Genomic DNA, 16,488 nt, shown 5'->3' with positions numbered 1-16,488 from the left:
TGGGGATGTGCTGCCGATAAGATGCAAATGTAAGGGGGATGAATAATCATAGTAGCGATCATTTGTCCACACACTTCCGATCATTACTCCTTTTGAATGGAGCAAATGAGTGCCGATTGACAAGCTGTATTGTCATCGGCGCTTGTTAATAGGTGATAAATACAAGCCGTGTAAAACCTGCTTAATGTACCCATGTTTAAAGAGGACCTGTTACCTCACTTGACATTTATGTTTTAGGAATATTCCCCATGAAATAACAATTCTGAAGCACCTTTTGTTAAAACTCTTTGTTGTGCTGTTGATCTGTAAGGGCATGTTCAGACGTGGCGGAATTTTTCCACTGCAAATGTTGGTGCAGATTCGGGGCAATTACACAACGAATCTGCACCAACATTTGCATATTTGACAGGTAATTCAGACGTTGCAGATATCACAGCGGACTTGCCACAGATTTCAGTTTTTGCATTGCAAAGGCTGATATCCGCAGTGAAGTTTCGCTTCTTCTCCGCAATGGAATGAGCATGCTGCGGAGGGAAAAATCTGCACCGCAGGTTAATTTCCACACCGTTATTTTCTGCAACGTCTGAACTAAGTTTCCTAAAACTATAGAAACAAATGTAAAACACGGTTGCTGCATAATTCCACTGCGAACTGTCCGCAGCGGAATTCAACCACAATTCCGCCATGTCTGAATGTGCCCTTATTCCTCATGGAAATGTAAGAATAAATTGACAGGTGGGTGCTACCATTCCCCTTGTCATAGGGGTGTGTCCCTACACAGCATTACTCTGTCAGCACTGATTGGACATTGGCAGTTTGTGTATGGACACACCTCCCACTGACAACACCCAGTTGTCAATTTATTCATGAATTTATAGAAGGAAATAGTTCTAAAAAAAAAATGCTCCAGAATTATTTAATGAGGAATACATTTATTTACTCAAACAGACATGTCAGGAGAGGGGAAGGGTCTTCTTTAACCCTTTCATGACCAAGGGTCATTGATGCACCTTCTGTCTAGGTCAAATTTTCTATTTCTGATATGCACTTCTTTAAACGATAATATCTTTGCAACCGCTTTAAATACCGATTTTTTTATTTTGTTTTTTTTTACAAGACTTATGAGACTCTCATTTTCTAGATAAGTTGAATTCCATGTTTTAAAATTTTTATTATCCGCAGACAAATCACTAAAAATTTGTAATTTTTTTGGGAAAAAACAACAACACTTTTATATATATATATATATATATATATATATATATATATATATATATGTATGTATGTATGTGTATATATATATATATATATATATATATATATACACTGTTACAGCTCTTTAACAATTAGTCGTCTTCTCTCCGTCAGCCTGGATCACCATCATCTATTTCCCGGCTGTCTGACTGTTTTTTTTTTTAACCGCTCTACAGGGAGGTGGCACTAACTTTAGGGGGTGGCGCTATCTACAGGAGGGGTCGTGCTATCTAAAGAGGGTGTGGTGCGATCTACAGGGGAGGTGTATAACGGCATCTCATATATGGACAGTGATGTCAAGGGCTTTCTCAAGACAGTAGTCCCCGGCCAGAAAGCTTGCAATTGGGGAGAGAGTCGGCATTGGGGAGAGAGTCAGAAGACAGGAAAGTGCAGCGCTGCTTCACTTTGTGCAGCGTTGTAGTTCTAAGAACCCTAACAATGATCAAACACATGGTTGTTTGATGAAACTAAGGGAGGTCCGGCATATATATGTCAAGTTGAAGAGGACCTGTTACTTCTCCTGACATGTCTATTTTAGTAAATAATTGTGTTCCCCATGAAATAACAATGCTGGAGCATTTTTTTCTTAGAACTCTGTTGTGCCATTCCTCTATTATTGCCCCTAAAAATGTATAAATAAATTACCAACTGTGTGTTATCAGTTGGGGGGGGGGGGGACTAAGACTCTGTGCACACGACCGTTTTTTTCATTCGTAATTCCGGACCGTAAATTACGGACCAATTCGTTTCTATGGGCTACGGACACCTTTCCATATTTTTACGGTGTCCGTGCAGTAGAAATGATAGAACACGGCACGGACTCCCCATAGATGCCTATGGGCGCTTCCGTAATTACGGAGGCATTGCTATGCAACGTAATTACGGAGGCATTGCTATGCGACGCCAGGGGATTACCCTAGCTTCCTCCCTGTTTTTTTGTGGATCCGTAAATACGGATGCACTACGGACCGTATTTACGGACACCCTTCCTTGATAATTTATGGATGACCTCGGTTCGGTATATACGGACAGTATTTACAGATGGATGAAAAATACTGTCGTGTGCCTAACAATGTTCAATCAGTGCTGATAGTAGCAGTCTGTAGAGACATGCCCCTTTGACAAGAGGAATGGTAACACCCAGTTTTCATTTTATTCATAAATTTCTAGGAGGAGTAACCAGAATGGCACAACTCAGAGTTCTAAGACAATATGTTACAGAATTGTTACTTCATGGGGAATACAAGTAATTACTAAAATAGACATGTCATGAGAGCTGGTAGTTCCACTTTAACAAAAAGTGAAGCCTTTTTTAATTTGGATAATTTATGGTTTATGTGAATATTAATAGCGCAATCAAAAGAACAAAAGAAAATATGGAAAGTTCATTCACAATAGTGAAAAGTTTTCTTCTTTTTTTTTTTAGGGAATATACAGCATTTTTTGGAAAAGTTGTTTCCTTATTTAATTACTAAGTATATAAATATTCTGCTCTGATTATGAAGCACTGAAGTTTTGTATTGATTTTAATGTGATTTTCTACTGTAAACGTGACGCTTCTTATAACGCCACAAGAATTCATAGTGTCATATCAGATCACTGAGCTGTGGTAAAGGCAAGCCCTGGTAATTATAAGTGAGGTTTTACAGTGGGATTTTGGAACAAGAGAACCTAACCTCAAGTAATCTATGTGGCAAACACTATATATATATATATATATATATATATATATATATATATATATATATACATTTAAATGGGAAATATTCTCATAATTATGATCCAACCAAGCTTGTTCCATTTTATTTTATTTTGATATTACCATGTTTTTTCAGTTAACAATGATTTCTAGATAATTGTTTAAATTATTTGTAAAATGTATTACGGAATAGGGCACTCTCTGTTTTTTCTACAGCTTCCACTGATGCCATAAAGCCAAGGTATCTTAGGCTGGGTTCACACAGAGTTTTTTGGTGCAGAAACCGCTCCGCAAAACTCGCCAAAAAACAGCCGAAAATGCCTCCCATTGATTTCAATGGGAGGCGGGGGACATGCCCTATCTTTGCACGATTACGCCTCTGACCTCCCATTGACATCAATGGGAGGCAGAGAAAGCGTACTTTGCGGCGTTCTATGCCTGTGGCGATCAATGGCCACGGGGGAAAATCATCGTGCAGGCAGAGGAAAATCTGCCTCAAACTTCCAAACAGAATTTTGAGGCAGAATTTCCTCCTGCAAAAAACTGTGTGACCCCAGTCTTACATGTAAAGTGATTCCTAATTTTAATATTTCAACCATTGTTTTAAAAGGTGGAACCAAATTGGATGACTAAGAAAGAGCTTCAGTGTTGGAGGACTATTCTGAAGCTGAAAGAAGCTTCACTCACTATGAAGACATTTGGTGATGATATAGCGGAAGGAAATGAATGTGAATATATACAGCTGGCATTTAATGGAGCAGTAGAAAAGGTACTGAAGTAAATGTTAAATACGCTTCAAGATTCCACTTCCTGCATAGAAGAGTTTTAAAATTGCTTTTTTCCCATGCTCATTCCCTGTCTGTCACATTTGTTGCTAAGCTACTTTGCTGGAAACATTAACATCTTTTTCGAATGCGTTATACATTGTTAATGAAAGCAGCAATACCTTTTGCTCCAAAGATACTGAGCTGCTTGCATTCATACTGTGTAAATGGCAATCTTATGTTTTCCCTGTATAATAGCGTCAAGGGTCAAGTTCTAGTTAGGGACTCGCAAGGCACTGGGGACCCTTGACGTTGGGTAGCGAGCTTTGCGTATTTTGGCCAAAATAACAACTAATACCCCATGTTTCATGGATATGTTTACTATGTATACTTTTTTTCAGGACGCGGCCAGGTCTTATATGCTGGGAGGGCATGATGTGCTGGTGTTTGGTTTGGCATGCAGAGCAGCCCGCCTTAGCTAACACTAGCGGCGTTACAAATAGGCTGTGATGCGGCAAGATATGCTATGCCTGACGACCAGCACATTATCCCTCCACGTATTACACATAGTACCGACACCCCGTGTACTATTCACAGCACTGACCCCCATTCATCACACATTTATTTATTATTACATTATCACACAGTTCTGACACTTTCATACATACACATTTCTTTTTTACCATACATTCACACCCTAGCACTACACTAACACTGACACTCATTTATCACACACTTGTGAGCACTTAGTTCGCCACTCCCCCCAAGACTAGTGGGAGTGGCTATCACTATTAAATGCACCCTCCTTCTGAAGCATATTTTGACCTGTCTGCGTTCTGCTGGGAACAGGTTTTCACCCACCCACTTAGTAAGTATGGCCTTTTTTGTGGTTTTGAAATTGTCGGCCATATTGGCATATATGGGGCTAATATTTCTGTCACCAAATCACCAGAGCCATGTAATTACTACTGGCTCCTCCCTCCCTCTATCCCAGATCACCCTGGCAATGAATCTATAATTATAGCTGCAGAGCTCAGCAAGTTACATATAGTCCCTGCTAATTGGAGGTAAGATCTGCCACATTTTAATTTTCTTTTGCTGTGAACTAACCCGTGGAAGATGCCGTAAATTTGAAGCATAAGCTTTTATACATTAACATCAGTGGTTTACAACCTGTGATCTTCTAGCTGTTCTGAATCTACAAGTCCCAGCATGCAATACAATCTGAATGCTAAGGCGGGATTCACACGACCGGGTCCCGCCCGAGCCCGAGTATCGGCTGGTAAAATCGGCCATTTTTCCCGGCCGGTTTGCATTATTTTTGCATCCGTTCCGGGCCGGGCAGATCTGAACAGTGACATCAGCGGCAACTCCTGAAGGGGAATCCCCATGTGTTCGGGGATTCCGCTTCAGGAGTTTCCCCTGATGTCACTGCCCAGATATGGACAGAGAAAGCAAGCGCTCTGTCCAGGAGCGGACTCCCCGAACACACAGGGATTCTGCTCCTTCAGGGAGCTAAAATGTAGCTAGCACATAGCAGAGCGGGGAGATACCTCCCTGCTCTGCTATAGTGGCGTCGCTACCCCAGCCGCAGCAGCAGCAGCTGCTACCGGCGCCATGGAAGGTGTCGCCGGGCCAGGGCGCTTTTAAAACAAGCAGGGGAAGGGAGCTAGCCCAGCGCTCCCTTCCACCTGCTGTACACCCCGGCCCTGCCACACCGTGTACAGCCATTCGTCCGAATGGCATAAACTCCTCCTCCTCACATGCACTCTGCGCTGTGAGGAGGAGGAGATAGAGCGTAAGCGACGGAAAACCCGGCCATCACTCGGGACACATTCCGGTGATGGACGTGTATTACCCGGCCCCATAGACTTCTATGGGAGCCGGGCGGCCGGGTATCCAGCCGAAAATAGAGCATGTCCTATTTTTTGACGGCCGGTTTTCCCGGCCGTCAAAAAATCGGTCGTGTGAATAGCTCCATTAGGGGTCTATTATTCCTAATGCAGTCGGGTGCCGGCCGATTTATGAACGGCCGGCACCCGGCCGGGAAACCCTGTCGTGTGAATGAGGCCTAAGACTTGTAGTTCCTAAATGGTTGCAGATTTTCAGATTTCTAAGAGCCACAGGTTGCAGAAAATGTATAATGTCAGCTGATAAAGAGTTAAATATATACAAATGACATACATTCAAACATTGAAAACGCACATTACATAATACACAGACATTCATAGTTACCCAGTGAGCTGAGAAGATATACTTGCTGGACAATGTAGCTCAGTGAAGATATTATTGAGAGAGGAATCTACACTGTGCTGGGATTTTAGGCTATGTTCACACAGGGTATTTTGCCGAGTTTTTTGACGCGGAAACCGCGTCGCAAAACTCGGCAGAAACGGCCCGAGAACGCCTCCCGTTGATTTCAATGGGAGGCGTCGGCGTCTTTTTCCCGCGAGCAGTAAAACTGCCTCGCGGGAAAAAGAAGCGACATGCCCTATCTTCGGGCGCTTCCGCCTCCGACCTCCCATTGACTTCAATGGGAGGCAGGAGAAAGCGTATTTCTCGCTGTTTTATGCCCGCGGCGCTCAATGGCCGCGGGCGAAAAACGGCGCGATAATTGCCGCGAAAATCGGCGTGCAGGGAGAGGAATATCTGCCTCAAAGTTCCAAACGGAATTTTGAGTCAGATATTCCTCCCCCAAAATACTCCGTGTGAACATAGCCTTAGACTTTCACAGCGGTGTATACCAGTCAATGGAGTATACAGCAGTATATCACAACTTGAGGGAAAAAGATAGAAGAAACTGTAGAAATGTTGTCAGACCCCATGCCGCATACCCGGAATGTTTCTTGTTCGGGTCAATGGAAATGCACTTTCAGCCAATAGCTTTTATTAATAGCTCCCTAATATTTTTCACAAAGTAGTTCTAAAGATGGAGCTAAAATCTTTCAAGCTACAATCATTTATTATCCATAGAAAACAAAGCAGAAAAAAAAGTCAAGACAATCCATATTCGTTGTATGTACATTTTTTGTTTATTTCAGTGTGGAATTCGTTTTTTAATGCAAGGGTTAATGCTGTACTGCTAATGTTACATAGTGTCACCCTGAATCTCAACCCTAGTTATAATATATGACCCTGAAGAGCAAGCTTTTTATATTTGGCCCTTCCATAACACGTTGTGTCTTCAACATTACAGGCAGTACAAGGACTCATTTCACAAAAGCAGCTTCATATAGGGAATGGTAAGTTGTTGCCCAGTTACATGTCGCTATTGTACGCCCTTGTTAGAGTCTGACATGACTGAATTTCGATTTTATTTTTAGATATAATACAGGATTCAGTCTTGTCAAGGAGCCATAACTACAAGACATGGCCAACCGCACATCTTACATTAGGTAACAGTACTTCAGGTAAGATGCAATATATCACATTGTCTGGTTCTACAAAATAGCATAACAGAACTATTGTCTTTGAGCTTCCTTTCAAATTATTATTATAGATTGACTTTTACCAACAAGCCTTATTTTCATAGTTCCATTGATAGAGGTGTAACTTAAAGCTCCTGGGCCCCATTGCAAAATCTATAATAGGGTCCTCACCTAACATATCTAATTTATAAGAACAATAATACTGGTGTCGTGTTATGTGACTGAGGGGCTTTTGGACCCCCTCAGGTTCCAGGGCCCGGGTGCGACTGCTACCTCTTCACCCCCTATAGCTACGCCCCTGTCCATAGCTGTATTTTTAGATTGCCCAAAAACTTTTCAATAGTTCTCTACAGAATATTGGTGGTACATATTGCATATAATTGTCTGACAAAAGAGCTTTCCACCTACAATTAAGTTAAGTGGTTCCCCTATAACATGTACATATAACATGTTCATTGTAGACATAGAGGTGTAGAAACGTCATATGTAATGCCTCGATCTCTTTGTCCCCTATCTCAAATTCTAAGCATGATTACATCAGTATGTTCACAGGGCACTCTCTCCCATTGCTACATTTCTTCTGCTTCCCATTGGGTGTACCATTTACAGCTTGTCCATGTAGTACAGAGCGAGACAAATGGCAAGAAATGGAAGCTCTGTGGTAACACAAAACAGCAGCATGTTGGTGCGCACTCCTCAGAGACCTGATCCGAAGTCACAAAATGTAGAACTGAAAAAAAATATGTAAGCAGCACTCAGTGTGAACGTTCTATTTATTCAACTAACGCAACATTTCAGCTCTCAAAGGAGCCTTTCTCAAGCTATTTTGGGTGTATGGACAATGGGAAATCATTATCCGTGACTTAGTCCTTTGTGCACATTTATTTCTACTAACCGTCTATTCATTTTCGTTTGGAAGGCTCGTCCCAAAATCTGGCATTTTGTCACTTGAGCAATCGTATTTGACCACCCAAACATAAGGTCTGTGAGTGCACATAGTAATATACTGACCATAACTTGGCTAAAATTATTACATGATTTTAACTAAACCATAGCGCATCTTGCCAAAAAAATTGTTTGGAGCTTTTTATATTCTTCTTTAAATATATAATTTTTTGCTGGCTTCCAGTCTGCCTGTCCTAAGTAAATACTGACCACTCAACCACTTGTCTAATCACTGAGCAAATGCATTTTTCAACATGGTGTTCTTATATAAATGTTTTTTTAATGCTTGGATTTTTATCAGTACTTTTAGGAGTAACATCAGTTAGGGTTATTTCTGCATAAATCTGCATGTTTAAGTTCATTAAAAGGGAAAATAAATTTAACAATGGAATATGACCATTCCATAACTTTTTATCCTGGGCCCTTCACATATTTTTTTAATGGGGTTCTCCTGGATTAACTGGTTCCCGACCGTTGGCTGTATATAAACGGCCGGCAGTCAAGGTCTTTAAAACCCGCATCATAGCATATATATATGGCGTGGGTTTTAGCTGGCTGCCCGAGCGATCGGGCAGCTGAATGTTGGGTGCCCAGCAGTCAGTGATTGCCGGGGACCCTGAAAAGAAGATAGTAGCAGCTTTCACTGCTTCTATCTTCTCTGATCACTTGTACATAGCGCTCAAAGAGAGCTGTGTCTAGAATAGAGGCAGCCCCAATTACAATGTAAAAAATAAGGTATAAAAGAAAAAGTCCCCCAAATGTTTTTTCTAACCTTTGAGGGACAGGCCATAATAATAAGAAAATAAAAGTAATATAAAGTGCAACAAAACGAAATAATAAATACACCTAAAATACCCATTTAGCGCTGACCCATTTACCCTAAAAATAGACAAGTAATATATCAACATTCACGGTAGACAATGACGATCACAAATAAAAGGTCTATTTTAGGGTAAAACTATAATATTACCAGAAAAAATTAGCTGAAAAATAAAAAAACATTTTTTTTTACTATTATTTTCAAACTATAAGCTTAGAAATTCTAAAATAGCAAAAAGTATGTGTATAAAAGTTATAAAAAAAAAAAAAAGAAGCCTGCATTGTCTACGAAAAAAATATCGCAAAGACCACGTCGCTAGCCCTACAAATAAAAAAGTTATAGCCGTTTAACTAACGAGTGCTAAAAATGGCTAAACGGTGTCTGGTCCTGAAGACTCAAAATAGTCAGGTCCTGAACCGGTTAAAGTGTACTAACAGAAAAAGATAAAAACTGCACCTGAGTTCCAAAGGACAGTAAATATGTGCAGTCCTTCTCATGTTAGTGCAGTCCTTCATGCTTCTGCCCTCAGTGTCTGAGAGCTATAATTGCTATCAGGGTCGTAACTAGGAAAGACTGGGCCCCATAGCAAACTTTTGACTGGGGCCCCCCCTTCCCTTGGGTATCACACAACCCCCCCTTGTAGATAGTGCCTCCCTATAGATTCCACCACACAGCACCCCCTATAGATAGCTCCATACACAGCTCCCCTGTAGATAACGCCATACAGCCCCCCCTGTAGATAACGCCATACAGCCCCCTGTAGATAATGTCATACATCCCCCCTGTTGTTACCGCCATACAGCCCCAAACCCCCTGTAGATAACGCCATACAGCCCCCTCTGTAGATAACGCCATACAGCCCCAACCCCCCCAAAAAAACGGCCTATAGTGTGTCCTACGAAAAGGATAGGAGATACATGTGTGATCGCTGGCAGCGATAAGGAGAACGGTGGACGGAAAGTCCCCCGAAGTTCTCCATGAGAAACCTCAAACTTCCGGGGTCTGCACAGTTCAATAAAAATGAAAGGAGCGCTGGTCACGTATGCGCACAAGTGCGTGCGGTGCACAATTCATTTTATATGGAGCTGCCGACAGACCCCGGAAGTCCGAGGTTTGTAATGGAGAACTTCGGGGGACTTTCGGTCCCCTGTTCTCCTTATCGCTGGGCGTCCCATCAATCCCACATGTATATCCTATCCTGTGAATAGGGGTTGAATGTCTTTTGTAGGAACAACCTCTTCAGTGGCGTCACGCTGTAGCAGCCATAGCGGTTCCTAGCAGAGCCTCCGGCCATGGGGGGGGGTCCATGCCGGCGGGTGGCACGGGCCCCCTCATGCTGCGGGCCCCGTAGCAGCCGCTATGGCTGCTACAGCAGTAGTTACGCCACTGATTCCTATGATTACTGTATATTACTAGAAACCACATTAACGATGATAGGGCTTATTGCTCTGTCACATGGTCACACATAATAGTCCTAACCCCTTCCTCTCTTAGCACTCCATTACAATGAGAGAACTGTCTCATCTCATCCCTCTCATTGCGCAGAGACGTGTTTTATTTAGTCTTCGCTTGTAGAGTTTGAAATACAGTCTGATGATGGTGTCCAAATGGTTCCCATTAAGTGTTTTCGTTTTTAATAACAATTCGAAAAACTCACTGAGCATTCCTTGTTTTTAATTTTCGTCCCATTTAGGTTTAACAGAATTTAATATAACCTAGGATGTAACTGCATGAAAAGAGTAGACAGGTTATTTTAAGCAATCAGATGTAACAGTTTTATTGTGCACCCTTAGGGGGAGTTCACACAGATTTTTTTGACTAGTTTTTTGACTAGCTTTTAACCGCGTCGGAAAACGTGCCAAAAAACGTCCGAAAATGCCTCCCATTGATTTCAATGGGAGGCTTTTTTTCCCGCGAGTGGAAAAACCGTCTCGTGGGAAAAAGAAGGGACATGCCCTATCTAGGGGGTTTACGCCTCTGACCTCCCATTGCCCTCAATGGGAGGCAGAGAAAGCGTATTTCGCAGCGTTTTTTGCCCGCAGCGCTCAATGGCCACAGGTGAAAAACTCTGCGAAAATCGAAGTGCAGGCAGAGCAAAATCTGCCTCAAAATTCCAAAAGGAATTTTGAGGCAGATTTTCCTCCCGCAAAAAATTATGTGTGATCCCAGCCTTAGACACACATCCTGAACAGTGTTATTTCAGATCTCTGGACACACAGTATAATATATAAGGTTCATTTGAGCTGTCACCTAAGTGGAATATAACTCAATGAAGTAACCAAGATCATTGCTAACATATTCTTCAGTGTACACTATGTGTCGATATTGTATTTATATATACACATTCAAAAATATGAGGTGTTGTTTTTAGAGAAAAGCCTTTTAAGAACAGACATTCTAACGATTAGTTTAGTGTTGTCACCAGCTATTTGACAATGACAGGTTTACTAAATGGGCATTTTCAAGTACGTGAGCATCCTTTTTAGCTCATCTCCTTTGTTTCCTGCCTATACTGGCAGCCACAATATTATCAGTTCTGAACACCACTGCCTGCCAAAAAGAGTAGCTCAAGTGAAGCATGTTGAAGATTAAAATAGCAAAACTAAAAATATGCTGCTAAGAAAGATGGTCTGCCAATGATGGTATTTTATATATATATATATATATATATATATATATATATATATATCTAAATCGAATCCTATCAATCACAAAAAGTCCATACTGGAACAGTTTACCCTACTTTTTACTCAACCCGAAATTGTATAACTTTTGTAACTGCTGGCTCTTGTTATGGTGATTTAAGACCACTGGTATGACCCACTCGCATTGATTTATTTTAGGTGACAATGCCATAGTGCATTTAAGATCCTGGAATCATAAAGAAGGATGGGGAAATATACAAAATATGAGCTACAACAATGGAACATTAAAAGTTCTACAAGATGGATATTATTTTGTGTATGCTAATATTTGCTTTAGAAACCACAAAGCGACACGGAAGATCACCCAAGACACTTTGCAGCTCATGCTATATGTCTGTAAATCGAATAAGAGTGGACGACCTCCTGAAAACTTACTGAAGGGTGGAAGCACCAAAGTGTGGTCTGACGATACAGTGTACAACTTCTACTCGGTTTACCAAGGAGGCCTTTTCAAATTACTTGCTGGAGAGGAAATATTTATAAGGGCTTCAAATGCCGCATTATTGGACCCCTCTCAGGAAGCAACCTATTTTGGAGCCTTCAAGGTCCTTGATATTCACCTGTAATTTTTTTAAATTTCTTATTTGCTGGTGCAAAACTCACAAAATGGCTAATCCCAAAGTATTTGCCCACAGCATTTGCCATTTTTGGTATCCAGGTACTGTAAACCCTTGTTTCTAAAATGGGTTTGGTTATTACTGAAGTGTATTTCATACAGTGCCTAATTTATGTATCCACTAGTAGAGAACAAGCAGTACTTCGTATAGTCATTCTGAGGGCCAATCTTTGGACATTTATTTGGAGAAATTGTTTTCATGCTGGCATGAGATTTATCTTTATTAGCTATTTAATTTTTCTTTGCTAGGTGTACACAATGTTTATTCAGAAAAGTCTGTGTTGCTGAATTCATCATGTAATGTCTACTAATATAACTTATGTAATTTTATTTTATTCATTGACTCTTTGTATGAATCTATATAATGAGTACCAGGAATGAATACACATCACCATGAAAGGCATGAGATGGTCTAATCGAGGGTTTTCAATACATATATTACTTGGTAATACTATTTTGAATGTCTGTGTCTTCACCAAGTTTCGCACACTGTGACTTACTATAGCTTTTCATGGACCATAATAATAATAACAACAACAACATAATCTTTTAGACTGGTGTTAAAATGGGTTAGTGGTGATGTAGTAGCATAGGTTAACAATACATAAAAGTAAAGAGTTCAATTTATGTAATTTTTGTAAAGTTACCTGAAACAGAAACAAGAACTAGATCAAAATGTCCTCACTGAAACTGTATGCCAGAAAAAATACCATTCCTATCTTATGCATGCGTATACTAGAATTTTTTGAAGACATCAATAAAATAAGCCAGGATTGTTTATTTACATGTACTCTATAAGTACATGTGTTATTTGGTATACACTTGATGATCAGTGGCTTACATAGATGTTGGGGAACTCCATAGCAAACATAAAAATTAGGTCCCTTTTAATGGGCTCCTTGACACCACTGCACTTTTAACCACCATTGACCAGAAGGTCCTAGTGCCCCCATCCAATTTTCATGACTCTAGTACATTTCCACTTCCTTGTATTTATTGCATCTTCTGTGGAGACCACATCCCTGTGTCGCTTTTCACCACCTGAAAAGTGCCCCTTCTCACCAGGGTTTCCATTGCAGCCGCTTGAGCTGCCTCTATGGTACGTACACAGTACACCCTTGGATCCCATACTACAGATATACTAAAATGATTTATGTAGCTGTATTTTGCTTTGTGTTGTACATTTGCAACCATGAGTCCTAAAAGAAAATGTCCATTAGAACCATAAAATCAGTATTTAATAATAGTCACAATACACTTTGTCCTCTGTCGTATGAAGTGACATTTGCACTTAACAATTTCAGCTGTTCTATTCAGCTTTACTTGATAAACTTTCTTTTCAAGTGTGAGGGGGAGTTTTGACAGGAAGAACTTTTTCTCCCTTTGCATTCGTATTGAAAATGTGTTTAGGATAGATATCTTGCAATATTTGTTTAACAAATGTGGCTGCATCGAAGCATGTTGATCAGACTGACAAATAATCAGAATGAATGAACACTCCTTTCTTCTAATATCGAAATAAATTTAGTCAAGTTCTTTCTATAACTTTCAAGTATATAAAAATGTTAATGTCTTTTTGTTAGACTGCCCCCAGCCCGAAAATAAGCTGATCACACAGTGTCCCGCTACTGGGACCCCCAGCGATCAGCTGTAATCTGCAGGGGAGATTGGCTAAGGTTCTGCCCGATCCTTTAGAGAGAGACACGCTCTATGTTTAGGCTTTTAATGGAGGTTATGAATAAGGGACTCCCCTCTATTGACTCAGAATGCCCTGATAGCGTATATTTGAAAATGGGCTTTCTAAAGCAGACAACCCCTTTAAACATTGGACAGTGAGTTCAAAACAGTTAGGATATTTGCAAAAACAGTGTAGATTAGACATCTGACAAAAGTACTGTTACATGTATTACAAAATACATTTATTTTAATATAGTGATCTATATAGTCTATATAGTGTCCACATACACAGTATCAAACTTACAGCATTCTACATGATTATGGAACTCGTGGAAGTGACTCCACGGGCACTTTAGCTGATGAGTTTCATGGTTTGCTGGCACAGATCAAACAAGTACAGAATATTACTATATAGCTATAGTTGCCATCTTGTCTTGGAAGAAAAATCGGAGCCTTAACTCTGGCTGTGCCTTATTAACATTGTCACAGGGTCTCCTGTAACCAGCTGATGGAAACCCTTTATACAGTATAACATTATAGTGGGTAGATCCATACAGTATTTAGTGAATGCTTAGTCAATGTATCTAGACAGTCTGGACATTCTCACTTTTTCCTCGGTACTGTCAAAATTGACAATTTCTAATAAAATGGTAAATAAAATTAGCATTTTCTTTTAGGCTGTGTTCACATCAGCGTTGCCCTTCCGTTGAGGGGTTCCTTCGGAGATTTCCGTTGGCGTAACCCCTCAACGGAAAGGCAAACTGAAACCTTAGCTTTCGTTTTCCTCAACATTGATCTCAATGGTGATGTAAACATTGCTAAAGGTTTCCGTTTGTCTCCGTTGTGACAGGGTTCCGTTGTTGCTTTACAAAAATTGGAAAAGACCCTAGTATTTGGCGGGTAAAAAAAACTTAAATATATAGAAAAATTGCAGAGGCAATAGGAACTCGTTTTTTTTTTTTGCAACTACTTACTAACAAAATGAATAAGATAGTACAATAAATGAAATACCTTTATTAAATTAGGGACAAACAACATGAAAATGTAAAACTACAATGTGTACTGGCACATGCAATTTGCAAGCATAAATCTAACTATAGAACATGAGAGATATAACCCAATGCAAAGTTAACAGTATAACTGCTAGCTATAGTCAATTATATGAAGAGTCCGCTCCAGTTAACATTGCATTAAGAGACTAGTATAGCCCCCCCGACCTGTTTCGCCACATATTCAGCGACTTTAGGGGCATATGTCTGCAAATTGCATGTGCCAGTACACATTGTAGTTTTACATTTTCATGTTGTTTGTCCCTAATTTAATAAAGGTATTTCATTTATTGTATTATCCTATTCTATTCGTTAGTAAGGGTTCCGTTGTTGTGACGGAATCAATAGCGCAGTCGACTGCGCTATTGATTCCGTTAAGAACCATTAGCAACGTTTTCGTCACCATTGAGATCAATGGTGAGGGAAACGGAAGCTAAGCTTGAGGGGTTAACCCGACATAAACCTATGACGGAACCCCTCAACGGAAGGGCAACGCTGATGTGAACAGGCCCTTAGACGTATTGTATATTTTGTCTATTCCGATGCACAGCAAATATTATTCCTTTTATAATGATATAATTATTTTTAAGTGCCTTTATTAATGGGGTTGTCCAACTGCTTACAATGGTGTAAGATGTCAAAAGAAGTAATACTTACCTTGCCAATCTCCTACCAGTCTATGTTCTCCTGCTCTCGCAAATGATGTGACACATGTGATGACAATTACTGGCCGCAACGGTGACCTCAGTGGTGTCAACAAGTCACTGCGCTGAAGCAGCGGCACTGGAGCGGTAGGGGATTGGTGGGGTAAGTATTGCTTATTTTGTTGTCTTAACCATTGTAAGCAGTTTTGTAAAAAATTCATGGGGTTGAACAACGCCTGTTCATACAGATTGCGAACATCAGTATTTAGCTTAAACACACCTCAAAGTTCTACTATCAGGTATCAATATTTAACTTAATATTTTAACAATTGAATACAATGTTACCAAATACTAGATTGTAACATTTGCAAATACTGTCTTGTTTTGATATATTTTTAGTTCATATCAAATATTTAATTTTTGTACTGTATAGTGTTATTATTTTTTATTTGTACATATATTTAACTTGTTCTCACTGTACATATTTTTTGGTACATGCAGCTAAAACATTTTTGTATTAAAATTAATATATTTTGCTAATGGGAGTGTGCTTCATTGTATGTTATGCAATAACTTATAACCTATACCTAACGTGACATATTCCTGCTAAATAAAGATAACATTATTATAGAAGACTTGATTGTATTGTCAATGTTGGAATCAAGAAACGTAAAAAAATTAAAATGTTAAAAATACTAATTTTATGTAACAACATTATTTTTAATTACACTTGAGGGTAAATTCTGGGTGCACTTGTCTGAAGGAGCGCAATGCTGGCTTAAGTTGTTCGTCAAGAAACCTATTGGCCTCACTTATAAAGGCCATATTCAAGGCAACTAATTAGATTCAAGCTTTCTTTTTTGAACATAAAATCTATGGTCTGGTTT

The 16,488-nt window shown here is 39.9% G+C and overlaps 1 protein-coding gene across 1 annotated transcript in view; it reads left to right on the top strand.

Annotated features, from left to right (window-relative positions):
• Positions 1 to 12,455, top strand: part of TNFSF11 (TNF superfamily member 11) — a 44,805-nt gene extending 32,350 nt beyond the window's left edge. The window contains exons 2-5 of the mRNA XM_075850244.1: positions 3,564 to 3,722; positions 6,914 to 6,959; positions 7,041 to 7,127; positions 11,754 to 12,455. Coding sequence (XP_075706359.1) covers positions 3,564 to 3,722; positions 6,914 to 6,959; positions 7,041 to 7,127; positions 11,754 to 12,181 — 720 coding nt within the window. The 3' untranslated portion in view covers positions 12,182 to 12,455. The remainder of the gene's footprint in view (positions 1 to 3,563; positions 3,723 to 6,913; positions 6,960 to 7,040; positions 7,128 to 11,753) is intronic.
• Positions 12,456 to 16,488: the final 4,033 nt, after the last annotated feature.

The sequence above is a fragment of the Rhinoderma darwinii genome, chromosome 2 (assembly GCF_050947455.1).
Source record: "Rhinoderma darwinii isolate aRhiDar2 chromosome 2, aRhiDar2.hap1, whole genome shotgun sequence".
NCBI lineage: Eukaryota > Metazoa > Chordata > Amphibia > Anura > Rhinodermatidae > Rhinoderma > Rhinoderma darwinii.
Note: the sequence above shows the minus strand (reverse complement) of the source record. Positions and strands in the feature narration are given on the sequence as shown.